The sequence below is a fragment of the Trichechus manatus genome, unplaced genomic scaffold (assembly GCF_000243295.1).
Source record: "Trichechus manatus latirostris isolate Lorelei unplaced genomic scaffold, TriManLat1.0 scaffold00117, whole genome shotgun sequence".
Taxonomy (NCBI): Eukaryota; Metazoa; Chordata; class Mammalia; order Sirenia; family Trichechidae; genus Trichechus; species Trichechus manatus.
This window is the reverse complement of record NW_004444053.1, coordinates 3,619,902-3,647,583: the sequence shown is the minus strand read 5'-3', so window position 1 is coordinate 3,647,583 and position 27,682 is coordinate 3,619,902. Positions and strand designations below refer to the sequence as shown.

The 27,682-nt window shown below is 38.5% G+C and overlaps 2 protein-coding genes across 4 annotated transcripts in view; one reads left to right on the top strand and one right to left on the bottom strand.

Moving 5' to 3' along the window:
* The window catches only part of FIRRM (FIGNL1 interacting regulator of recombination and mitosis), a 51,716-nt gene extending 32,970 nt beyond the window's left edge, over positions 1 to 18,746 (bottom strand). Inside the window, exons 1-9 of one of the 2 annotated variants that reach the window (XM_004384127.2) lie at positions 18,542 to 18,746; positions 14,791 to 14,830; positions 13,708 to 13,796; positions 11,994 to 12,098; positions 11,336 to 11,476; positions 10,396 to 10,561; positions 8,828 to 8,912; positions 6,023 to 6,161; positions 291 to 371 (exon numbers count right to left, since the gene is read on the bottom strand). In XM_004384127.2, coding sequence (XP_004384184.1) covers positions 291 to 371; positions 6,023 to 6,161; positions 8,828 to 8,912; positions 10,396 to 10,561; positions 11,336 to 11,476; positions 11,994 to 12,098; positions 13,708 to 13,796; positions 14,791 to 14,830; positions 18,542 to 18,652 — 957 coding nt within the window. In that variant the 5' untranslated portion in view covers positions 18,653 to 18,746. The remainder of the gene's footprint in view (positions 1 to 290; positions 372 to 6,022; positions 6,162 to 8,827; positions 8,913 to 10,395; positions 10,562 to 11,335; positions 11,477 to 11,993; positions 12,099 to 13,707; positions 13,797 to 14,790; positions 14,831 to 18,541) is intronic. The other variant, XM_023738444.1, reaches the window with a different exon arrangement.
* Positions 18,747 to 18,888: 142 nt separating this feature from the next.
* Positions 18,889 to 22,325, top strand: METTL18 (methyltransferase 18, RPL3 N3(tau)-histidine). Of its 2 annotated transcripts, none has more exons than XM_004384096.3 (2): positions 18,889 to 19,083; positions 20,964 to 22,325. In XM_004384096.3, the coding sequence occupies exon 2, from the start codon at positions 21,169 to 21,171 to the stop codon at positions 22,279 to 22,281; it is 1,113 nt and encodes a 370-aa protein (XP_004384153.1). In that variant the 5' UTR covers positions 18,889 to 19,083; positions 20,964 to 21,168; the 3' UTR covers positions 22,282 to 22,325. The 2 variants fall into 2 exon arrangements, with proteins under 2 accessions (XP_004384153.1, XP_023594211.1); XM_023738443.1 differs by having other exon boundaries at positions 19,009 to 19,129.
* The last annotated feature ends 5,357 nt before the right edge of the window (positions 22,326 to 27,682 follow it).

The window sequence follows — 27,682 nt, the reverse complement described above, 5'->3', positions numbered from 1 at the left end:
GAGATTAGAATTGCCACTCCTGCTCTTTTTTGGTAGTTGTTAGCTTGATATATTTTTTTCCAACCTTTGACTTTTAATAAATTCACATCTTTGTTCTAAGGTGTGTCTCTTGTAGACAGCATATTGATGGATCCTGTTTTCTTATCCATTCTGTCTAAACCATTTTTTAAAAACCCACAAAATATACTCTTGACAAAGTTTAACTTCAAAAGATTGTTTTTCCAAGAATTAATTAAAATATGGTAATTTATAATTCTTGCAGGTTATGCATTATAAAACATAGGCCTTACCTTAGTGTAGTGCAAAAGGGAGTTGGCAAAGAAACGACATAATTTGAGTGTTTTATGAAATAATCTGTAGTCAGCATTATCCTATTCCAAAAAACAAAATAAGAAAGTATAATAAGGAAAGAGCATGAAATTAGCTAAACTTGTAAATAAGAAGTTAATTTTTAAAAAGACCTCTTAATAAACAAAGAGCTTAAAAATTTTCCAAGAAAGTCTATTCTCTGCATTGTTATTGAAAGCAATACAAATAAACAAATACCAAAAGACTATAGAGGTATTTCATAAAATTAAACTTTATATAGAGTCCCTGGGCAGTGCAAACAGTTAATGTGCTTGGCTTCTAACCCAAAGTTTGGTGGTTTCAGTCCACCCAGAGGTGCCTCAAAGAAAGACCTGGTGACCTACTTCTAAAAAAATTAGCCATTGAAAATCCTACAGACTCAGGGGACATCTATGTCAATTGGCAGATAGTGGCATAACATAGTTCTTAAAGACAATGTTCTACATCCTACTTTAGTGAGTAGCATCTGTGGTCTTAAAGGCTTGTGAGGGGCCATCTAAGGTACAACTATTGTTCTCATCCTAGCCGGAGCAAAGGATAGTGGAGAAAACCAAAGACTCAAGAGAGCAATTAGTCTAAAGGACTAATGGGCCGCATGAACCACAGCCTACACAACTCCAAGACCAGAAGAACTAGATGGTGCCTGGCTACCACTACTGACTGCTCTGATCTAGATTACAATAGAGAGTCCCAGGCAGAGCGGGAAGAAAACGTACAACAAAAATCAAACCTATAAAAAATACCAGACTTACTGGTCTGATAGAGACTGGAGGAACCACTGAGACTATGGCCCCAAGACACCCTTCTAACATGAAACTGAAGCCATTCCCAAGAGACCACCTTTCAGCCAAACAACAGACAGGCCTACAAAATAAACGTTAACACCAGAGAGGAATGAGCTCCTTAGAACAGCTAATTATATGAGACCAAAAGGGCAAAATCTGCCCAAAAGAAAAGGCAAGAAGGGATAGGAAAACCAGATGAAAGGTAACAGGGAACCCAGGGCAGAAATGGGTAGAGTACTGATACACTGTGGGGACTGCAACCAATGTCCCAGAACATTATGTGTACAAATTGTTGAATGGGAAACTATTCTGCTCTGTAAACCTTCACCTAAAGCAGAATAATACATTTTTTAAAATAAAGATTTAAAAAAAAATCAATTCTATGGAGCACAGTTCTACTGGAACACACATGGGGCTGCCATGAGTCTGAATCAACGTGACAGCAACTAGTTTTTTTTAAACTTTATATTAATGAAATCTTAATTTAACAGCAAAGAGGTGGTACTTCTTTGTTGATTTGAAAGTGAAAGAAATTTAAATACCTTACTGTTCTTTGATATGAGGGGTGAAGTTAATAGTAATTTTTAATAGATGGTCAAAAGAAACCTCTTACAAATTAATAAAAGAATTGTGTATGTAAAAGAAAACAGGTAAAGGACATGAAAAGGCAGTTCACAGAAAAACAAATACAAACTGCCAATAAACTAACATTGAAAAATCCAAATTACGTATCTTTTTTGTGGGAGGGGACTATTTGATTAGCAAAGATTAAAAAGACTGATAACATCTGTGGGTTGGGAAGGAAGTAGGGAAACAAGTTTTACCATTGTTGAGAATATAATATAATGCACTCTTTTTATTATTATTAAAAGCTTAAAGTGTTAAAACTCCTTGATCCAGTAGCAATTCGACCTCTGGAAATATAGCCTATAGAAATACCAGTAGAGGTAGGTATGCAGTGCGACATTTTTTATATGCTAAAAACTGGAAATGAACCAATTTTCCATCAACTGGAGAATGGCTAAATAAATTTAAGGTACATTTCACAAACTGGAAACCATATAGCTATTAAAAAGAATTGAGTAGATATATCTTCACAGACATAAAAAGTTCTAAGGCTGTTAAGTAAAAGAGCAACCTGTGAAACAATACATATAACAGTATCATTATTTTAAAATGTGTGTTATGTGTAATATTTGCCCTCCCCCCTTAAAAAACTACATCAAATCCTTACTTGTGGTTCCCTCTAGCAGACGAAAGAAGGCTTTCATTTTCCACATTCAATATCTGTGTAGTATGTGAACACTGAATATATATTATGCTTGTAAATGGATAAAACAGTGGATTAATGCCAAAATAAGTTACACATGTGCAGGTACTGTAGAGGGATATGGAGACATCCTGTTGAGGTGTAAATCTTGACCCCTGCCACAACTACTATGTGATCCTAGGAAGGTTATTTAACCAGTTGTTTAACTGTCGCCAGTTGCTCGAAGAGTCTAATACCAGGGTTAGTGTGAGGTTTAAGCAGCATCTGACACTTAGTCAACTTAGTTCAATAAATACTGGTTCTTATGTAATCCAAAGAGCTTTAAATTAGTGCTATGAAATTAAGTCAAATAGATACACTATGGTCTTTAATTTCGAGAATAATTTCATATGAAAATAACATCTTAACTTTAATATCAATTGACTATGTTCGATTTCTTTTCCAACAATATAGCAAAATTTAATTCAACCCAATCAAAAGGAATTGAATAATTTACTAATTGAATATGAGCTTTCATTTTGATCGTTATTAAAAATATTTGATATCAGTCAATTCTCTGCAGCAGAAATAGGTTAAGATGAAAATTCACCTTTCTTCGATAACTATGAACATTAACTCTTTTACATAGTGCTATACAAGTTTCAAAGTACAAAGATTAAAGCTGAATCTACACTGAAATTTTATTCAGCTTAGAAGAAATCACCATAAAAAACTTTCCCTAACTTCAAGATTGGGTACATAACCTGTACTGCCATGAGCTGATCCGTAGTTCTCCAAATATTATACTACTCTATAATTACTTGGTTATTTGTTTGTCTCCCAAGCTAAACACTAAGCTGTTGAGGACAGAGAATATGACTAACTCAGCACCTAGGACGTTTCCTGGCACAAAATAAGTGCTCTACAAATACCTGCTAAATCAATGAGTGAAGTCACACAATTTATTATGTTTGCTTACTTTTTTTTCTCATTAAAAGGGAAGTTGTGTAAGATTCTGTAAAAGGCTTTAGTTTTACTTCATTACTAAATAGCACTCTACTAATTAAATCTAGGGCTTTTATTCTGACGTTTTCAAAAAGCAAGGCAAAACAATACAAATACATTAACAGTCCTATCTTGATTTACTCAACTGTTTAAAATAGAAAGCTTATATCCCAATGCCAACAAGGAAGGGCAACAAGGAAGGGCAACAAGGAAGGAGTATAAGCAAAGAGGGGCTGGTCTGAGCATTTTTCAGTGTTTCAAGATGGAAGTATTCATTCTTCCTTTCTTTAAATAAAAAAAGGAAAATACTGATAAAATCTAAATGTAGCAGGCAATATATCTAATGGTGGACAATACATATAATAACCATTTGCTGTGTAGTTGATTCTGACTCACAGTGAACCCATATGTGTCACAGTAGAACTGTGCTCCATAGGGTTTTCAATGGTTGATTTTTCAGAAGTAGATCACCAGGCCTTTCTTCCAAGGCACCTCTGGATGGACCCAAACTTCTAACCTTTCAGTTAGCAATCTTTTGGTTAGCAGCCAAGCACATTAACCATGTGCACCAACCACAGACTCAATACACGTTAATAGCATATACTTACTTTCTGAATAATACAAATTTCTATAAGCATAACATAAACAAAAGTAGGAATTACAGTGGAAATTAAATTACATCTCAGGGCCTTACAAATAAATTTCCCCATTTTTACAGGAAAACTAAATTGTTGGTAACTAAATAACTATGTTAAAAAGCCTAATGTTCTTTTTTGAAACCAAGTTCAAGACTTACTTGAAAATAAATTTCTTATCAAATTTAGGGACAGACACATTCATATGCTTCAATAAAACTGCTTGGAAAACTAAAAAATTTAAGTTAATATAAAAAGAACCTTGATTTCTAAATAAATCTCAATAGTGACCAGCAGAGAGTGTCGTAGATCAGATTTCAGAGTTAAGAATGGACACAATCTACAGCACACCTGAAAGCTCCATCTCAGAATACCACAGCAAGCAGTGCTGGTCACGTTTTTTCAGTCCCAAATTGGCACAAATAACTAAAAACATAAAAACTTTCTTGGACAGTCAGAAGAATTCACATTTTAAACTTTCTAATTTTCATATATAAGTAGTTTATGTAAGCTGAACTTACATACTTTAGTCTCCCCAGCTAGGCACCCCCAGGATTTCTCTTTTGCCACTCTAGACTACATTGTTGCTTGGGCTTCCCTCATCTCACTCCTGTCCAGAAATCTCTGTCTCATCTTACTCTCCACATACTATCTGGGGGTCTCTGGTGTCAAGATAAGCAAGAAGAAAACTGGGAAAGGACGAGGTCAATGTTGGGGGTAAAGACATATGGGATAAAGGGAGGCAGACAAGTTTTGTGCTATTGTCACAGGGCACCCAACCAAATAACTCCTCCTTTTAGCAAGGTGAGGGGAATCAGACAGGTACATGAAGGAAGTGGACAAAAAAATAAAAGGGAAAAAGAAAGGAGGGATGTAACGGAAGGATACAAAAAAACCAAACCTGTTGCCGTCGAGTCGATTCCAATTCATAGCAACCCTATAGGACAGAGTAGAACTGTCCCATAGGATTTCCAAGGAGTGGCTGGTGAATTTGAACTGCTGACCTTTTGGTTAGCAGCTGAGCTTTTAACCATTATACCACCAGGGCTCAAGGGAAGGACAGGTGGGAGAAAAAGAAGAGAAACAAGAAGGAAAAGGTTAACCTCGTTTTAAAGCAACTCCTCACTTCCTTCTTACTACTTTAAGCAAAGTTCCACCTTCCTCTAGGGTCTGTCCTACAGCATCTCTGCTCCAGGAGTTGCCAGCTACCAGCATTTAGGGACTGCATGAATTCTTACACCTCTACCCCCCAGCAGCTTGCAGGTCTGCAACAGGAAGGGATGGGTTACTGTTATTCTAGAAAGATATAATGAATTTATTTTCTCATTAAACTCATTATATATGACAGTTAGGTCCTGAGTAGGATTAATTTAGGGCTACTATGAGTTAAACAGAATTTACACGGCTAGTCTGAGAACAAAAGCGCTATGTATAACATTGTTATAGGAAAATGAACTATAACTCCCAATAATCATATTACAAATAAATTTTAAGAACACAATCTGTTTCATAAGTGAGATGAAAATTCAACACTATATATAACTTCTTGAAATGAAAATTGAAGGTAAGTATACCAGTTTTAGAAGACTGATACACACATACATCATATACACACACACTGTGTCACTATAAGCTGCAGTGGATTGGTAAAGAAAAGACAGACAGGTCAAGCTGGCTAGGTCAAAAATAAATAGAGGCCTAAGGAGTTAGGTTTTTATTCTGGGGCGGAAAAGAAATAAAGGATTCTGAGGGGAATGCCTTGGCCAATTAGTTAGCACATAAAGAGCGGGGGCCTGGGCACACTAGAGGCCATGAGAGCAGTCAGAAGGGTCTAGTGCAATGTTCCAGGTGAAAAGTTAACTATCGGCTGTAAATGATTCCATAGATTAAAACAAATTAAAGCCTTTTAAAATGAACTTATCCACAGATTCAAACAAGATTTAGTAGCTGCCAAAAGAAGTAAGATACTGTTTTAAAATACTGTTTAGACCAGATTTTACCTGTGTGTCTGACTGTGTCATCTGCTCAGCTAACTGTAAGCAAGAATGGAAGGAGAAGAGAATGTCTTCACACAAGCTAGTAATTATATCTTTGTGTTTCAACTGGTTTTTTATAACCGACTGGTGCTTAAGGCTCTGCCTAAATGAATAAAAAGAAAAGAATACAATCACTATAAACAACATATCAAGTAACTTAGGCCAATTGAAATACTTCTTTTACAGTACATTTTAAAAAAATCACAATGCACCAAATAAATTAGATATGGTATAATTAAGATATCTAACTTCATCTCTGAAATAGTTATGTTTGTCTGAATAAGTGGCTCATTTTTTTCTCCTTGTAAAATATTAACTGAACTCTTATTATGTACTAGGCATTCTGCTAGGCCTTGAGGACAGAGGTGAGTCAGAAAGACACAATCTCTGCCCTGTATGCATGGAGCTTGTGGTCTAGTACAAAAGAGAACATTAAATACTTACAAGAATTCATTAATCAACTACAGTTGTGATGAATGCAAAGACAGAACCGTCTAGGGTGCTACGGGAGCATGCAATAGGAAGGCCTGGTCTAACTTATCCTTAGAATGAGGATGGCAAAGAATGCTACCATGAAGATGTGATACTTAAGGAGAAACCTGAAAGATAAACAGGAGTCAGCATGGTGCAGAGCAGGGGAGAGGAGCACCTGAGGCCTAGGAAAAGCTGTGAAAAGGCTCTGGGACAGGAGAGTTGGGTATGTTTCAGAAACTAAGAGCAGCCTGGTATGCTGATGCATGGTGGCTTGAGGGAGACAGTGGCATGAGATGGGTTGGAGAGGGAGGCACGGCCAGGAGTTAGGTTGCCATGCTTAGAAAAATGGGATAGATTTTAGCAGTAGAGTAACAATCTGATTTACATTTTTAAAAGATCACTCCGAATGCTGGGTAGAAAATGAATTGGAAGGGAGCAGAAATGGAAGATATTTGATGGCAATGATGGTGATGTGGCTAATGTGCCAGGTACCATTCTAAATATTTCACACTGATAAACTCAATTCTCACAACAACCCTATCAAGAAGGTGCTATTACTATTATTCCCATTTGCAGATGAGAAAACGAAGATTCTGAGAGTTAACCAACTTGCCCAAGGGCACAGGACAAGTAAGTGATTTCAGAATGGATTCAAATACACACAGTATGGCTCCAAGTTGACGTTCTTAACCACCACACTACTACTTGTTGACAACTTAATGACTTGCTGGTCCAAGAAAAACACCTAAGACCTGAAAGTGTAACTCTGGCCTTGAATGTTTCATGTGTATGAAATAAAGATTCTTAATCATTTTTACTTCTTCAATCACACCTCCCCAATTCCTAAGAATCTGATAAAAGCTATGAGCATGTTCCTTAGCAAGCCTCAAAAAGCTCGTTTCACAAAATTAAAATTATTTTATACACTTACTCCTTACTTATCGACTGTCTCATCATCCAACATTTCACATTTACAATAGTAAAAAATCTACTATCTATTTTGCACATTAACAAGGCCGCGGGCATAGTGGAAATGGCAGCAGAACGTCCCCCTCCCTCGAGGAGGGTCTCTGGTGGCCTCCAGGAAGCTGGGCACCCTCTGCTCCCTCCTGTTGGCGGAGCACCGTGTCCAGCTGCCATACAGGGTTGGCCTCTTCTGGGGAAGACTTGCAGGCAGCACCAAGTCAGTGGGTGCCTGTTCTGGGCTCCCAGCTCCTATGCGGACTGAGGCCCTACAGCTCAAAACTGCTGTGGAGTGGGAAAGGGGGAAAGAAAGAGACACTGGAGAGGGTGTCTGGAAGAAATTCATGCGAGTTTAATGACATCCCAAAATAAGCCAAACTGGGCTGAAGCCTCCGCCTCCGCGGGGATATACGAGCCAGGCTCTCAGCACCGGGAGGGCAGAGAGGGCCCCCGAATCGTGAACGCAGGGCTTGCAGGCGTGGGAGTGCAGCCCTGGAGGCAGTTCTGCAAGAGAAGCTCTGACCCAGCAGAGGAGGAAGGTGAAGTGGTTAACCCCAAAGGCCCTCCATCACACATCCCACCTTATCCAGTTTTGTCTCCTCCAAGCCTCCTCTGCAGAGGAATAATCCATAACTGGACTTGTCACAGTAATGAGCACATCAGTAAACCCTGTTGTTGTTAAGTACCGTGGAGTCAGTTCCAACTGATAGCGACCCAATAGGACAGAGGAGAACTGGCCCATAAGGTTTCCAAGGAGCTGCTGGTGGATTTGAACTGCCAACCTTTTGGTAGTAGCTGAGCTCTTAACCACTACGCCACCAGGGCTCGTGTTATTATTTCTATGATCATATTTTCTAAATAAAAAAATCAGACAAAGGGATGGTATGAAAACAGGAAAAAAAAAAAAATCCTCCATTTTCGCGTAATGTTAATTTTCGCATAATGACCTGGACTTTGGAACCTAACCATGTCTGTAAGTGAGGAGTGGGTATAAATGGAATTAAGCTTGAATACCTCAAAAGTATATAATGAATGGATTATATTCAGCTCTAGTTATAACTACTAATTCATCTAAGCCCGGAAATAAGATACTTGATAGTTAAACAAAAGCAGATAAATGATTATGGTCTAGTCTGGCCTGCTATTTCAGAAACACTAGCTAACTAGGTAGAATTTTTTCTATTTTATAGTGGAGTAAAGAAGTACAGTTAGCAGTGTTAATAAACATTACACACGCCCACATAAAATGTTTCAAATGTAATCTAAAAAAACTTATAAGTAAAAATATAGGATATGGAAAATATGCTACAAAAAGTGAAAAAACAAACTTACTTAATTATAAACTTCCAAGTATTGGCATGAAATGCACTGTCTATACTGGAAATAACCAAGCAGATATCCAACAATGAATGAATAACTGCAAAGAAAGATAACAGAACTCTCAGGACATTCAAATGTACATTTGGGGTGAGTTTCTTCTTAAAAATATTACTGAACAAATTTGACATTTGATTAAATTAAAAATAGGTAACAGTTTTAAAATAACTATGTCACACTTTTGACTTCAGCTACTCATAAACTATTGAAATTTAATTTTTGAAGTTTATACCTACCATATGATCTAAGTAAACCCAAAAATGTTCAGTGGAATACAAAACTGTGCCTTATTATAATTGCCATATTCTACAGATAAAAGTCTAATCCAAAAACGACAAGCTGCTAAGGAAAGAAAACCTAACAAGGGAGAATGAAAACTAATTAGCACAGTATTCCTGTCAGGCTTCTCCTCTGCTTGTGGCAGACTGTAAAAATGGCCATACTGACTCCCCTTCCTGTATCCACATCTTGGTAGTATTTCCCACACTGACTCTGGGCTTACCCACGTGACTTCTTTAGTCAACGGGGCAATAATAAACCTGAAGCAAGCAGAGACTTGAAAAGTGCTTGCGCATTGGGGTTTGCCCTCTCTAGCTGTTTTTGGAAACCCTAAGACCACCACCACATCATGAGGATGATGCACGACACTCAGCTGGCCCAGTACTTCTGCCAACAGCCAGCCCTGTGAGTGAGATCACTGACCGCAACACATGAGCGAGCCAGCTGCACCATGAAGAGCAGAGAAAGCTGTTTCAGCTGAGTCCAGCCTAAACTGTTGACCCAAAAGAATCATGAATAAGTTAAAATTGTAGCATTTTAAGCCAACAAATTTTGGGCTGGTTTGTTACAGAGCAAAAGGTACCTGATACACTGCACATAACCAACTTCATTCTATTTATACCCAAGTTATGAATACGATCTTTCCCCTTATACCTCAGACTACCGTTTTTCAAACTCTGGGCCACAATCTACCAGTGAATGATAAAATCAATGTAGTAGATTACAACCAGCAATTTTTAAAAAATGAAATAGAATATAATAGAGTGCACCACATATAGAGTACTATTTCATGTATAATACTTAAATGCTTATGTGGGTATATAAACACAGTCACAACACACACACATATACACACACACATACATACTTCTGTGTATTTTGAGTAGCAATATAAAATGTATTTCTTACTATGGGTTAGAGTTTTAAAAAGTTAAAGCTACTGCTTCAGAATATGGGCTACTTACAGGATATAAAGTTGCATGTCTTTGTTAGTTATTATGGGGAAATTACCTACTATGAATGTTAACTGGATATGTAAATCTATGTTAAGACATCAAAACTAAATTTAACAAATTCCAAAATTTAAGACTATTATTGAGTAGGATTTAAATTATTTTTGTACTCATGAGTGAATAAGCCATCATGAATCATTAGAAACAGTGTAGGATTTAACTGTTACAAATGTTTTATAAGTTTATAGACAATGCATATCATATACTAAGCAGGTTGTTTTCGTCACTCACCTATTACCATATTCAAAATATCATCATTCTCATCTACTAAAGGGTCCATGCAAACCATATCCAGCAGTTCCATTAGCTGCTTTTGAAGAGAATAGGCCTCCTTGAAAAGAGCCTGGAGAAGGTCTGAAACTAGGTGTAAACGCCCAGAATATACAGATTCACTATTCTGATCACAATAAATAAATGAGAGAAAAAGCAAATCATAAAAAGCTCAAGAGTCAAATTTACTTTATACTACCAAAGACATTAAATTATGTATTGCTTTTTATTGAATCATACATCCACTCATTAAACAAGTATTTACTGAACATATATTATGTATAGTGTACTTCAAGAGATGCAAGCAGGTACAAAATATGGTTTCTGGCAACCATGATCTTGCAAATATAGAACTAAAAGGAAGCTAAATAACATTAGGTCAGCTGCATGACCTAATTTTAGCATCCTCTCACCAAAGACAAGCATTAATTAACTGGTGATTTTCATTCACCCAATAAATAGTATCAAATCCTATGCCAGATTTTGTGCCTTACAGTTGCCTAAGGAATGCAGAGATGGACCAAGTAAGGGCTACCATCCTTTCACAGGCACCAAATCTTTAAAGAACTCATCTGATCCACCAATGCCCCATGACAAAACTATGTCATGATTCCTGTGACTCAAAACAAGTCTATATTGTTTCTTTCTTTATAGAGGGAAAATAAGATTGTCACAAAAACAAAACAACTCCCACCTCCCCAAAAAAGCCTCACTTGTTATGACTTCCCTATTACCACCTATTTTAAAACAACTATTTGCATATATGCTCTTTGTTCTATGGAAAAGTTAAATTGCAAAAATATAAGCTAAAATGTAAAATATATGTACAAACACTATTTTACTCGATCCCTTTACCCATGGATTCCAGGCCATTTAAAATGTACTCAGACTCATTACTCACCTTACAATGTACAAATGTACTTTTGATTACATGAAGGACTGAGGAGGGGAGACTATGGATATTTTCTAGAACAATGGACTCCTGCGTGGCACAGACATGCTGAACACATCCTGTAAGAGCTCCTAAGACCTGCACCATTGTCTGGAAGTAAGGACAGAAGTTTCTTTCAGAATATATTTTTTGTGTACCTAAAAGGTGGCAGATATTATGTAGGATGCTGGGATATGCAGTAAATGAAACAGGCACTCTGTGTCTTCTTTCACAGAGCTTCAGTCTATCAAAACTACAAATATTTGAACAACTAGCTAGCCAGTTGGTAAAAAAAAAAAAAAGTCAGAATCCTAACGCACACATCAAAGCACATGGCAGTTGTTCTGCACATGTGCTATGAAATTACAGGTAGGGCATCCTATCTTGATTACTTGTCTTCCTCTAAGAGTTTAGATGTTGAGTAGATTTCACAGCAAAAAATTGCACCAAAAAACCCAGAATTTGTGTTTCCATATTCACATCTTTAATTCTATAATATAATTCTATAAATATAATTCAAGCATCAGGACATTAAATAAAGGATACATGGTTAATTACTATTACTATAAAAATTCTCACACTCTTTTAAGCTCCCTCTCTCTCCCCCTTTTCAGTACATTTGACTTACTTGTAAAATATTCCTTAAGGTGCTCTGGATTTCTAAATTTTGGCTTGACAGCTCTCTTGCTTGACTGGTTAATTCATATATCATGTCATCAAATAATTTCACAGTCTGTGAAAACAAAGCAAGTTATATAGAGAGTAGAAATCACTAAAAAGGAAAGACATATTTTTAAAGAAAAAAACAAACACAGAATAGTATGAGTTGATTTTGCATTAGTAACACCCATAGGATATCATCTAGTTTAACAATGGCACCAAATAAAGTATTCCTACAACAATCTCTTAAAAATACTAAGTCTCAGACAGAAATTGATTTGTTTTTCATCTCTGTGATTTGAATCTATTTAATAACACCAATAAAAAAATCAAAGTTAACTTTTTGAGATGCAAAAAATGTAAATACTGCTCTTTGCACAATAAAAGATGATTATTTTGACCAAACAACCTTCATATGGGCATTTACAAGGACATTTTCTGGAGTGGTAATAAATTTGTGCTGAAACATCTATGGACTTATATTCTAACCAGTTCCCCTTTTTGGGCAATTCCAAATATCCTTCTTAGGTTATGTGGCCTCAAAACTAAGATTTTATCTCTGAAAAGTTAGTCTAAGATCTTAACATTCAGATCTTTCTAAACAAATTAAATGGTATAAACACTGCAAGAATAACAACATAGTCAACAACAGAAAATAATTAAAGAGGATATTGTTTCCCCTAGGCTTGTTAATAATGCTCAACATTTTTGTTGTCATTTATGTATTATCTAGACCTTTTTCCAGTGATCAAAAAAACAAATTCTAAGAAACTTTTCAGATACAGAATAATCAAGCAAATACAAGTAAAACAAATTCTGATGATTACTTTGCTTAAAAGCTAAACTTAGAAATCCATTCCAACAAGAGATAAGTTATCACAAATAAATCTGTTTCATTTTAGTATCAAAGTACCTTTCCCATACCCACTGCCGTTGAGTCAATTCTGACTCATAGCAACCCTACAGGACAGAGTAGGACTACCCCATAGGGTTTCCAAGGAGCCGCTGGTTGATTTGAACTGCCCACCTTTTGGTTAGCAGCTGACGTCTTAACCACTGTACCACCGGGGCTCCAAAGTACCTTCAGTTCTCTCAATTAAAAAAAAAAAAAGTATAACTGTGCTTTTCAGAGAAAAAGTATTATATATATTCATATATATATGAATGATAACAATAATATAATCTGTGTATTTGTTTTCTCTTGTTCACTTGATTTTACCAATATTCCAGCCTTTTTTACTCTAAAATTTCTTCAATAAATTTTATTTAAATAAATACATTTATTTCTTTAATAAATTTTAATTCTATTTTCCCAAACAATGAAATATAACAATTATTAATAAACTATCTAAAGAGAAAATAAAATGAATGGACTTAGTTAACTTCATCATCCATTCCAATTTTTCATTTAATAGCTTTAAAATGCAAGACTATTGAAAACTAGCTATAAATAATTTAAATTCAGTTAGCAAAGGATACAATCTGAAAACAGCTTTTAATTGCCTAATGATCACCCTAACACCAGCTTGTTTTCACATATCTGTTACTACTTTATTTGTATTTAAAATATATTTGATACATCAGAAAAACAGAGCCACAATTAAAAATAAATAACCTAAAACTGAGACAAGATTTTAACAACTTTTATGACATGTAGATTGATTAAAATAGTAATAATATACCTTTGGTAATACTTGAGAAAAGAAAGTCTTTTCCAATGTCAGGTGGTTCATGTGAGGTAGAAACATTTCTACAATAATTTTCAGAAGTTCTATAAAGCAAAATAATATATTTTATAAAAATATTAAGTTATATAGCCAACAAAGATCATTGCTCTTTACCAAATTCAAGAATATGTAAGTATGACCAATCTAAAACTTTGTAATTTCAAAATGTCATATTCTTTGTGGAGAAACTATTAAGTATCTGAAATAATACAACCCCCACCAAAAAGGGAAACAACCTGTATGTTTAACAATTGAGGACCAGCTAAACAGATGTTTACTGAATTGGATATCCTGCTATCATTAAAACGATTTTGATACAATAGCAAAACAGATATTAGAGATTACTTATAGAGATGAAAAAACGTTCACAATACTTTAAGGTTAAACAAAAAAGATTCCAAAATAGTGATCCCAATTGTAATATATGTAAATATGTACATACAAAGACTGACAGATACATTGGCTGGCCGAGATGTATAGAAATGAGAATTTTCTATATCAAAATGTTAACCATTTCTGATTAGTGGACTTTCTACTGTCTTTTGTGTTTTTCTGCATGTCTCTAATTTTCTGCAATGAACATGTATAACTCCTATAATCAGGATATTCTGCTACTTAAAAGAATTTACACCCCAACAGGCAACAGAGATCACAATTACAAGCAAATGTTTCACAACTAACTGAAATAAAATAGAATAAAACAAAAACCAAACTCGTTGCTGTCGAGTCAATTCCGACTCATACTGACCCTACAGGACAGAGCAGATCTGCCCCATAAGGTTTCCAAGTGTGTAATCTTTATGGAAGCAGACTGCCACATTTTCCTGCCGCAGAGTGGCTGGTGGGTTCCAACCACTGACCTTTTCTTTAGCAGCCGAGTGCTTATCCACTGCACCACCAGGGCTCCTCAACACGACAATAGGGAATTATTAAATTTGAAGGGGATACAGAAATTTAAGGTCACTCCCACTGAGATATGTGAGACTCAGATCTCAATGACATCAAAGTAAATCATACAATTAGGATAATTCTACTTACGGATATGCTCGATCCAACTGTCAGAATGTTGATACATAGAGTAAAATAATTAAGGAAGACACTAGCATTGTAGCAATAAGATATTTACTAATAATTATTAAAAAAAAAGAACTCTTCTGTGGAATTTAAGCAATGATCCACAAGACAATAAAATTAGACTCAAATTACTGGCTTAACACGACAACAAAAGCACAAGCAGCAAAAGACAAAATAGATAGATGGGACCTCACAAAAATTAAACTTTTGTTCATCAAAGGACTTCATCAAAAAAGTGAAAAGACACCCTACAGATCAGAAGAAAATTTTGGGGAACCATTTATCTGATAAGGGTCTAATATCTAAAATGTATATATAAAAAAACTTCTACAACTTAACAACAAAAAGACAAACAACCCAATTAAAAAAATGGACAAAGGACGTGAACAGACATTACACCAAAGAGGATATTCAAATGGCCAACAAACACATGAAAAAATACTCAATGTAATTAACCATTAAAAGATAATAATAATAGACAAACCATTGCCATCGAGTTGATTGCGACTCATAGTCACCTTACAGGACAGAACAGAACTCCCCCATAGGGTTTCCAAAGAGTGGCTGGTGGATTTGAACTGCCAACCTTCTGGTTAACAGCCAAGCTCTTAACCACTACACCACCAGGGCTCCATTAGGGAGATGCAAATTAAAACCACAATGAGATACCACCTCAGACCCAGTTTAATGATCAAATAAACAGAAAACGACAGAGGTTGAAGAGGTTGTGGAGAAACTGGAATCCTTATCCACTGCTGGTGGGAATGTAAAATGGTTACAGCCACTTTAGAAAACAGTTTGGTGGTTCCTCAAAAACTTGAACGTAGCAATCCTGATCTTAGGTATAAACCCAGAAGTGAAGGGAGGAACGAAAACAGAAACCTGTACACCAATGTTCACTGCAGCACTTTTCACAATAGTCAAAATGTGAAAACCAAAATGTCCATCAACAGACGAATGGATAAACAAAATGTGGTATATACATACAACAGAATATTAGTCAGCCATAAAGAGAAATGAAGTTCAGATGTATTCCACAACAAGAACTTTGAAAACATTATGCCGAGTGAAGTCAGTCAGTCGCAAAAGGGCAAATACCACATGATCTCACTTATATAAAATAAGCAAATATACAGAAATCAAAGATTATTAGTGGTTACCAGAGGTGGGAGGGAGGGGCAAAGGGCAAGTTTTTGCTTAGAGGGCATTGAGTTTATGTTAATGGTGCTGAAACAATTTGGAAAAGGATGGCGGGAACAGTCGTACAACTTGAAGAATGTTATCAATGTCACTGAATTATACATGCAGAAATTGTTGAACCGAGGTATGTTTTGCTGTGCATATTTTCACCACAATAAAAAAGAAATACTGGCTTAACACCATTTTTAAAAACCTAATGTTTACTAGGTAAACAATATTATGAAAATACTAACTGAAACATTTTCAAAATTGCTCAGGGATAAACTTGCCTTTTCAAACCGTGTATACCCATGAAATATTTTTGATAGATAAGAAACAGTGCTATAAAAATGGGAGAAGGAAATGAACAGACACTTTACCAAAGAAGACATTCAAGCGGCTAACAGACACATGAGGAAATGCTTGAGATCACTAGCCATTAGAGAAACGCAAATCAAAACCACAATGAGATACCATTTCATCCTGGCATTACTGGCATGAATCAAAAAAAACAGAAAATAACAAATGTTGGAGAGGCTGCGGGGAGATAGGAACTCTTATGCACTGCTGGTGGAATGCAAAATGGTACAACCATTTTGGAAAACGATATGGCGCTTCCTTAGAAACCTAGAAATAGAAATACCATATGATCCAGCAATCCCACTCCTAGGAATATATCCTAGAGAAATAAGAGCCGTCACATGAATAGACATATGCACACCCATGTTCACTGCAGCATTGTTCACAACAGCAAAAAGAGGGAAACAACCTAGATGCCCATCAACAGATGAATGGATAAACAAACTATGGTACATACACACAACGGAGTACTACACAATGCTAAAGAACAATGATGAATCTGCGAAGCATCTCACAACATGGATGAATCTGGAGGGCATTATGCTGAGTGAAATAAGTCAATCACAAATGGACAAATATTGTATGAGACCACTACTATTAGAACTCATGAATAGGTAGGTTTACACACAAAAAGAAACAATTTTGATGGTTACAAGGGTAGGGGTGGGGATGGAAAAACACGAAATAGACAATAGGTAAGTGCTAACTTTGGAGAAGGGTACAGTCCACAACGCAGGGGGAGCCAGCACAACTCATCCAAGGCAAGGTGACGGAAGCTCCATAGACACATCCAAACTCCCTGAGGGATCAAATTACTGGGCTGAGGGCTGTGGGGACCATGATCTTGGGGAACATCTAGCTCAACTGGCACAACATAGTTTATAAAGAAAATGTTCTACATTCTATTTTGGCAAGTAGCATCTGGGGTCTTAAAAGCTTGTGAGTGTCCATCTGAGATAGTCCACTGGTCTCACCCCATAGGGAGCAAGGGAGAATGAAGAAAACTAAAGACACAAGGGAAAGATGAGTCCAAAGGACTAATGAACCACAACTACCACAGCCTCCACCAGACTGAGTCCCGTACAACTAGATGGTGCCTGGCTACCACTACCGACTGCTCTGACAGGGATTACAATAGAGGGTCCTGGACAGAGCTGGAGAAAAATGTATAACAAAATTCTAACTCAAAAACAAAAATGCCAGACTTACTGGCCTGACAGAGACTGGAGAAACCTCGAGAGTATGGCCTCCGGACACCCTTTTAGCTCGGTAATGAAGTCACTCCTAAGGTTCACCCTTCAGCCAAAGATTAGACAGGCCTATGAAACAAAACGGGATTAAAGCGGCACAACAGCCCAGGGGCAAGGACTAGAAGGCAGGAGGGGACAGCTGGTAATAGGGAACACAAGGTTGAGAAGGGAGAGTGTTGACATGTCATGGGGTTGGTAACCAATGTCACAAAACAATAGTGTACTGTTTAATGAGAAGCTAGTTTGTTCTGCAAATGTTCATCTAAAGTACAATAAAAAAAATCAGAAAAAAATACAATTAAAAGAACAGTGCTATAATAATCGTTAGATTTCTGGTTTCTAATACAGGAAATTTTCCCTCTTCATCATTTCTATAGTATTTTATCTATATCTATTCTTAAATCACTTATTACTTTTTCTCTTCTTTTCATATTATTTGTATGCATATCGCGCCAACATTATCAGACTGAAATCTTTAGCACTGTAACAGGAGCTACAAGGCTGAGTGATCAGGAAGCACAAAGATCCTGAGGTAGGTGAGCTTACCTAGCTGATCGCAAGAGTTACTTCTATATGATGGTAAAGTTTAATTATCGTAAGGCAAAGGTATTTACACTTAACTGCACAGAACTCAAAAACACAGAGGAATACACGAAAACACCACGTCCACTTGCCAAAACCATAGTACAGAACGCCTCAGCGAGCCTCCTCCAGTGCCAAAGTCAGGCATGCCCTCGATCTCAGCACCTATGGTTCTCGCTCACCCTCCTTTCCCTCGCTAGTTCATCTTGCTCACTGACACGAATAGGGTACAGCTCAGGCCGCAAGAACACGGCACGGCCTTCCGAGAATATGAGGGGGCCAAGAAGAAAGGACCGGGGACGCCGCTCCAGACACCTCAACATGGGAGCGGCAGCCAAGGATATGAGAAGCCGGGGCAGGACGGACGGCAGTTCCCGGCGGCATAGCTCCTCCGGCCAGCTACTTAATTCTTCCAGGGAAACCACGCTCGCTGGGGTCGTGCGATCCTGAGACATACTGTCGCCTGGGAACGCGCCTTCAAACCAGTCCCTCCACAGCGGAGACAGGAAACTCTCACCGTCCCGGCAGGCCTTGCGGCCTCTCTGCCGACACCAAAACCATAGAGAGGAAGCCGGCTGGGTTCCCCAGGGAGCTGGGGCTATCCAAACAACAAAAATCAAACCCGTTGCCATGGAGTCAAAATTCCTACTAATAGCGACTCTATAGAACAGAGTGGAACTGCCCCATAGGGTTTCCGAGGCTGTAATATTTATGGAAGCCGACCGCCACATCTTTCTCCCTGAAAAGCCTGGGTATGAAGGAGGGGCTTGTCTAGCCCGCGGAGGACTCCGCTCACTGGTACGCACTTTCAGTCCCAAGAGCCGGCATGGCGCTGCGGTTCTCAGCTCGGTGATCAGGTGTCCCCGCCGTCAGCGAGCATCCCCAGGTCTGGGTCCTTGTAAACCTTTCATGTAGGTAGGACGCTTTGGGAGGTGAGATCTGGAAGCCACAAATTTGCTGCCTTCAGTACCGTGGGGGTACTGGGTTTAACTGGGACCTGCAGCCGGAAATGACTCCAAGGCCCGCTGTGCAGTAGGGTAGAGAAACAAGGCACGCTCCTACCATTTCACTGTGTAATGGGGTCTACATAGTTCTGTAATGGGAACCGATTTAGAAATAATATTTGAAATCATTATTCCCTGACCTTGAGCATGGAGAATTGTACGCAGCTGGGGCTGGGCCCTCACAGACTCACAAAGACACATCAGCTGGGCCCTGAGATAAGACAATAGATGGGACAATCTCAGAAATTATCTTAGGGAAGTTTTCACAAAAGGGCAATCAAACCTAACCCAAAGGACTTCTCACCTTTTGTCTTTTTCTGTTAGCATTTAGTGGATAGAAATTTGTTGGACCAATGAAGACCCTCCTGACTGTCATTATTGAAACCTGTACCAATGATTGTTAAGAAAGATAATTCAAAATGTAGGGTCACAGTTGCTAGCCAATCTGTGAGAAGGTGAAGCTTTCAGTGGTTTTGCCCATTTGTAATGTTAATATATTACTGATGGCTCTATAACTGTTCTTTGGACTCGGGCAGACATGGCTGTGGCAGCATTCTTGTCTGTTTTCCCATTCTTGCCTATTCTGTAATATTCTTTGGACTCAGGCAGACATGGCTCTAGCAGCATGCTTGTCCATTTTCCTACTTTTTTCTGTTCTGTGATATTTCCTTGCACTCGGGCAGACACGGCTGTAGTAGCATGGTTGTCCGCTTCCCACTTCTGCCTTTTTGAATATATGCCTAATAAAACTTTTTTTTTTGCTTTACTCAACTTTGTGATGTTTTTCCCCTACAACAGAAGAAGCATCCCATCTGCTGGAATTGTGAAAATTGAAGTAGGTGGTAGATAAAGTGTTTAGCATAGTGCAGGTACAAAGATTCTCAGGGCCTCTCCAAAATAAGTTGTTGGGTGGTGCAAACGGTTTGCACTAGACTACAAATTGAAAGTTGGCAGTTCGAACCCACCTGCAGTGCCATGGAAGAAAGGCCTAGCAATCTGCTAACATAAAGATTATGGCCAAGAAAACCCTGTGGAGCTCAGCTCTACTCTGTAACACATGGAGTCACTATGAGTTGGAGTGGACTGGACAGCTAGGGGTTTTCTCCTACCAAATTAATCTTTAAATAGCCCTGGTGGTAATAGTTAAAAGGTTGGCAGTTCAAATCCACCAGCTGCTCCTTGAAAACCCTATGGGGCAATTCTATTCTGTCCTGCAGGGTCACTATCCACTTGACAACAGATTGGGTTAATTACCCTAAATTTCCCCACTCCCGTAGCTTAGGATTAAGTCATTTGGATGAATTTACACACACCAGAGCATACCTGTCTATGTTTTTAAAGAGATGCTCACTTAACAAAATAAAGACTTGATTCTTGTTATTCGAGACAGTAACTGACTGAAATGAAAAATGCTGGCCGTTTAAGGGATGACTATGTTTAGGGGCACTATGAGTCAAAATTGACCATTGGGCAGTGGTTTTTTGGTATGGTTAGGGGTGGTAAAGACAGCTAAAAGACAGCAAGTAGCTAGGTTTGCCATTCCCTGTCTAAAAATCTTGGACTTCATGTATTTTGGTGGAGGTTGTTGTTGCTGCTGCTGCTGCTGCTGCTGTTTTGTTTTGTTTTTCTTTTTAAATCTCCATCTCTCTCTCCACCCTCAGCTTTTATTAAAAAGGCAGCTGTATAGGGGGCTGTTTAATATTACATTCTAGGGAAATGTGACTATTTGCTTTAATAACCATTTTATTTCTTTTTTCTCCAGAACCTGAGTGAAAGAACAGAGATCTCTGAAAGGGCATTTGGAAACATCTCTAAATATTTGTAACTGTGTATAAGTATCTAATGAGAAATTGACCCCAACAGAACTAATTGAATAATTGAGGCAGGTTTGTGTGTGTCATCAAATTTTATCCACAAGTTGGAGGATCCTCCAGTGAATTTAAGCAGTGTGTATATTGAATGAGAAGATGACCTTTCAATTTAATTTCACTATAGAAGACCATTTGGGAAATGAATTAATACCTTTTGAAGATGAAGATTTGACCCTGTATTCCTCAAAAGAGTCATCAGTTTCAGAAAGTCAAAAAGGAAAACAGGGACCTAGAAAATGTTCTACAGAACAATTTGACTTGCCTCAGTATGACTTCTGGAAACATGAGTCAGTGGGAGATGCAGCTCCTTCTCAAGACAGAGACAGCCCACTCAGTGCAGCCAACAGCTCAGATAACTTGGAGCCACACAAAAGACAGCCTGGCTTGAGAGTTGCCAAAGAGCATGCTATGCCTAAAGATTTAAAGAAACTATTAGAAAATAAAGTTGTAGAAACTTTACCAGGTCTCCAGCATGTTAATGTTTCACTAGTGAAAACCATCTTGTTGGAAAAGAACTTCCCTGGAGAAAACATAGTTTCGAAAAGCTTGTCTTCTCACTCTGATCTGATTACAGGTGTTTATGAAGGAGGCTTAAAAATCTGGGAATGTACCTTCGATCTCCTGGCTTACTTCACAAAGGCCAAAGTGAACTTTGCTGGGAAAAAAGTGTTGGATCTTGGCTGTGGTTCAGGGTTACTGGGCATAATTGCATTTAAGAGAGGGGCCAAAGAAATTCATTTTCAAGATTACAACAGTTTGGTGATTGATGAAGTAACCTTACCTAATGTAGTGGCTAACTCCACTTTGGAAAATGGTATAAATGAACCAGCTGTGAAAAGAGGCAGGAAATCAAAACTAGCACAAGAACAATTTAAATGCCGATTCTTTTCTGGGGAGTGGTCTGAGTTTTGTGAACTTGTACTAAGCAGTGAAAAACTCTTTGTGAAGTATGATCTCATTCTCACTTCAGAAACCATTTACAATCCAGATTATTATAGCACTTTGCACCAAACATTTCTTAGACTATTAGATAAAAATGGACAGGTGCTTTTGGCCAGCAAAGCACATTATTTTGGTGTAGGTGGAGGTGTTCATCTCTTTCAGAAGTATATAGAAGAAAGGAACATATTTGAGACTAGAATACTCGAAATAATTGATGAAGGACTGAAGAGGGTCCTAATTGAACTGACTTTTAAGCACCTCAGTTAATGTCCACTGAGTATGCTAAGTGAAATAAACTGAGCTACCAAAAATTTTGTTTTGAGTGTTCAATTTCTGCTTTGTTATTTTTTTCTGAAATTATGCTTGTTTAGTTTTGTTTATCCAAGTAACAGACTAGCCATATTAGTTAGCAAGCTTATAACGGCCTGGTGAGGCTGAGAAAAGTGTCCCTGACATTTTGGTGAGATCACCTGGGGAATGATTTTGTGGGACAGTTCCCTGTTCTGCTTTCTTTCTATTTGACCTTTCTACCACCTTTGACGTATGAAAATTTTCCCAGGAAAACCTGCCATTTCTTATTTCAAGTTTGTGAATTTTTTTAGTCCCTTAGCTTAGAAGCAAGACTTTGTCTTGCTTATTTTGGACACATCATTAGGAAAGACCAATTGCTAGAAAAGGACATCATGTTTGGTAGAGAGTGAAAATCAGGGAAACCCTCAATAAGATGGATTGACAACAATAGCCACAACAATGGACTCAAACATACCGAAGACCATGAAGATGGTGCAGGACCGAGCAATGTTTTGTTCTGTTATGTATAAGGTTACCATGAGTTGGAGCTGACTCGAAGGCAATAGCAAAAAGAGTTCACAGGAGATGCCTGGTCAGACCACCATGTGTGAATTCTAAGGGCATAGCCTGCATCACTAAATGGTAAGAACCTAAATATTAGGTTGAAGGCCTTAGGTAACTAGGAAGAAGTTTTTAATATTTATGTGCCTTGCATAATAAGAATTAGGATGCTGAGCAGTGAAATTCATGCAGTGATGGAAGAACTAAAGGGGAGTCAGTAATAGGATATAAAAGTGATAAAGGAAACAAAATTCCTAAGATTAACTCATTGTAGCGAAGTAGGAGACTCTAGGGTCTTGGTATGAGGAAAAGGAATAGGGAGAATTCCATGTTCTGGGCAATATAAACTCCTGTTACCCATTGTCTGAATCAAGTCCAACTCAAGTGATCCTATAGGGCAGTAGAACTGCCCCATAGAGTTTCAGAGGCTGTAATCTTTACGGAAGCAGGCTATGACATCTTTCTCCCACTGAGCAGCTGGTGGATTCAAAACACTGACCTTTTGGTTAGCAGCCCAGCGCTTAACAAGTGCACCACCAGGGCCCCTTATAAACTCACCAGTTGTTAAATATTAGGAAAGAGAAGAGGGGGGAAGTATTTTGTTGATTCTAGTGTTAAACGTTTCACATTCTAACACCTCTGAAATTGGTATCTGCTTTCCTATGGATAGCAATAGTATAATTGGCAGCATTTTTCTTTCTTGGAGGTATCTTGTATCTAAAAATAATGGTACATCGTGTATTCAATGAAATGTTATGTGTACTGGATATCTACTGTTAATCAGACACTCAATTTATAGCATCTTGCTTAATACTTAAAACCTTACGAGGTAGATATCCCCTTAATAATCCCCGAGCAGTTTTCAGCATTTATTATGTGCAGAGAAGAAGCACTTTGCATGCACTAACATTTAATATTCACAACAACTATGAATTAGGTGCTAATCACTATCCCCATTTTGTAAAGAAGTTGAGGCTCAGGAAGTTAAGCAATTTGCTCCCAAGCCCTTTCCTCACCTTGAACTAGAATCTGAATTGAGACCGTTGTAACACCATTTCTCTTTTCACCACACCAGTGGTCTCAACCGTAAGAACCAATGCCTGTTTTTCATCACAAATATTTCTTAGCACTCTTATTCTGACATGAAATTAATAATTAAATTTATTTACACACATTATTAAAAATTGTGTGTGTGTATAATATATCCCCAACTATGTGGTGCAGTAAATTACTTAATATGGACCTTCTAGCCATAGTCTTTGTAACTCCCACCAAATGACTGGGTGGAACTATGCAAATGAGGTTCTTGTGGCCCACCAAGGGGATTGGATAGCTTGCTAATAATGTAAATAAGGTGCATGACACCCTTGTGGGGGTGGGACCGTGCAAATAAGGTGTATGGAACCCTAATGAGAGGACTGGTCAGTTTTGCCATCCCACTAGGCTTAAAATGAGTCATCCCAGAGGTAGGAAGGGGAGGATCTCACCATCACCAATAAAAAGGCAAGGTAGTGCACATCCTTTGGACCTGGGATGCCTGTGCTAACAAGCTCCTGGAACCAGGAGGCCGAGAGAGAGAGCTGTAACATTGAAGATGGCGAGAAGTGGTGGCAGCAGAACTGGGAGACCAAGCAGCGGGCTTCCTGGCCCACAGAGAGAGAAAGCTGGGCACCTTCGGGCAGGAGGCTTGCTGCTGCAGTAGGGTGCCTCTGAGCACTTGGTGGAGCTAGGTTTGCTGACCCACGGAGCTAGAGCTGCGTGCCTTCGGCCCAAGGCTTACTGGTGGAGTAGGGTGCCTCTGTGCACTTATTGGCAGAGCTAAAAGAGCTGTGTAACACTTGCCTGAGCAGGGCAGAGGCCAGGCTGAGGGGCCAACGGCCAGAGAGACCTGCCTGCGGCACGGCTGAGAAGAGGCTGCCCTGATCAAAGAACTGTATCCTGAAATGTAACCTGTTACTTCCCTAATAAACCCCATAACTGTGAATATGGTCTTTGAGTTCTGCATAGCCATTGCAATGAATTAGCAAACCCAGCAGAGAAGTAGAGTGCCGTGGGAGGGACAGTTGGTGTTAGAATTGGTAAAAAGTTTGGAGAGAAGAGGTATGCCTGACCTCCGTGTCATAGGAATCAGCCTTGGGCTGTTGATCTTGATTGTCCTTCCCCTTTGTAAAGTTAGATGACGAGGTCAGATGCCCCGTCACGCCATTTTTATACTATAATATGAAGAAGGTCATTTATAATAAATTCATATTTCATTAGGTAAACGTGTAGATGTGGCCACATAAGACATGAAGTAGCCAGATGCTAGTACTTAGAGCACCATTACTACAAATACAACAGCTACAATTCCAGATCCATCTACTAGATAAGGTAGAAGACGTCCTGACACCTGGGTTGGCTGATAAAGAAAGCACAAAGCATTGGCTAGAGCCCCATGACACAGCAGTCAGTATCGGTGATTTTGAGACAAATAGGTATCTGTTAGTTCTTTAAGATGAAGTAGACTTCTGGTGAGGTGTCAGGTCCTCACCCAGGAGGCCTGTCCATGAGTAGCAGAGCCACAGTCCCTGAACAGGGGCTCAGGGCATGATTTTACACCCTAGGGAGGGGGTCAAGAAAAAGCAGGAGTTAAAGCAGTCCAGTCTGGGAACTAGATAATTTGGTCATCAAAGATAATTCTGGGGTAACAGGCAGCCTAATGGGGATACCAACCACCCAAGATAGCTGGCTGCAGGAGAGACTTGAGATATAAATTAAGGCTCTAGATCCAGGAGAAGGATGTGTTCTCATGTAAATAGTATACTGTAATTATTTAAGAAGGCATGTACATTAAGACAATGGGCTTTGGAGTCCAATTGTTGTGTATGGTCAAGTCAATTCCGACTCATAGTAATCCTATAAGGTAGAGTAGAACTGCCCTATAGGGTTTCTTAGACTGTAATCTTTACGGGAACAGATCGCCAGGTCTTTTCTCCAGCAGAGTGGCTGCTGGGTTCAAACTGCTGATCTTTCAGTTAGCAGTTGAGTGCTTTAAACATTGGGCAACCAGGGCTCCTTTAGAGTCCTTGGGTGAAAATTCTGTTTTAGCCTCTCACTAGCTATGAGACCTTGGCACACAGATTACCTCTCTACACCTCAGTTTCCCCATCTCCAAAACAGAGTTTACAATAGCATCTAACAGTTATTGTGAAGAATAAGAGCTAATATTGAGTCACATGGTTCCTGTGTATAAACGTGAGCTATTATTATTTCTAAGAATCCTTATAACATTTGTTGTTGTTATTTGGTGCCGTCAAGTCGGTTCTGACTCATAGCGACCCTGTGTACAACAGAAGGAAACACTGCCCAGTCCTGCGCCATCCTCACAATCATTGTTATGCTTGAGCCCATTGTTGTAGCCACTGTGTCAGTCCATCTCCTTGAGGGTCTTCTTCATTTTCTCTGACCCTATATTTTATCAAGCATAGTGTCCTTCTCCAGGGACTGATTCCTCCTGATAACATGTCCAAAGTATGTGAGACGTAGTCTCGCCATGGTTGCTTCTAAGGAGCATTCTGGCTGTACTTCTTCCAAGACAGATTTGTTCATCCTTTTGGCAGTCCATGTTATATTCAATATCCTTTGCCAACACCACAATTCAAAGGCTTCAATTCTTCCGTCTTCCTTATTCATTGTCCAGCTTTTGCATGCATATGATGCGATTGAAAACACCATGGTTTGGATCAGGCACACCTTAGTCTTCAAGGTGACATCTTTGCTTTTCAACACTTTAAAGAGGTCTTTTGCAGCAGATTTGTCCAATGCAGTGCATCTTTTGATTTCTTAACTGCTGCCTTCATGGGTGTTGATTGTGGATCCAAGTAAAGTGAAATCCTTGACAACTTCAATCTTTTCTCCATTTATCATGATGTTGCTTATTGGTCCAATTGTGAGGATTTTTGTTTTCTTTATGCTGAGGTATAATCCATACTGAACGCTGTGGTCTTTGATGTTCATCAGTAAATGCTTCAAGTCCTCTTCACTTTCAGCAAGCAAGGTTGGTCATCTACATATTGCAGGTTGTTAATGAGTCTTCCTCCAATCTTGATGCCCCGTTCTTCTTCATATAGTCCAGCTTCTTGGATTGTGTGCTCAGCATACACATTGAATAGGTATGGTGGGAGGATACAACCCTGACGCACACCTTTCCTGACTTTAAACCATGCAGTATCCCCTCTTGATCTGTATACAGGTTCCTCATGAACACAGTTAAGTGTTCTGGAATTCCCATTCTTCGCAAAGTTATCTATAATTTGTTATGATCCACACAGTTGAATGCTTTTGTATATCAATAAAACAGAGGTAAACATCTTTCTAGTGTTCTCTGCTCTCAGCCAAGAACCGTCTGATATCAGCAATGATATACCTTGTTCCATGTCCTCTTCTGAATCTGGCTTGAATTTCTGGCAGTTCCCTGTCGATATACTGCTGCAGCTGCTTGTGAATGATCTTCAGCAAAATTTTACTTGAATGTGATATTAATAATATTGCTTGATAATTTCTATATTCATTGTATTACCTTTCTTGGGAATAAGCATAAATATGGGTCCCTTCCAGTCAGGTGGCCAGGTAGCTGTCTTCCAAATTTCTTGGCATAGACAGGTGGACACTTCCAGCGCTGCATCCGTTTGTTGAAACATCTCAATTGATATTCTGTCAGTTCCTGAAACCTTGTTTTTTGCCAATGCCTTCAGCGCAGCTTGGACTTCTTCCTTCAGTACCATCAGTTCCTGATGATATGCTACCTCCTGAAATGGTTGAATGTCGACCAATTCTT

What these genes read in the sequence shown, in the direction of transcription:
- METTL18 (XM_004384096.3), top strand. Translation starts at nt 21,169, where the DNA reads ATGACCTTTCAATTTAATTTCACTATAGAAGACCATTTGGGAAATGAA.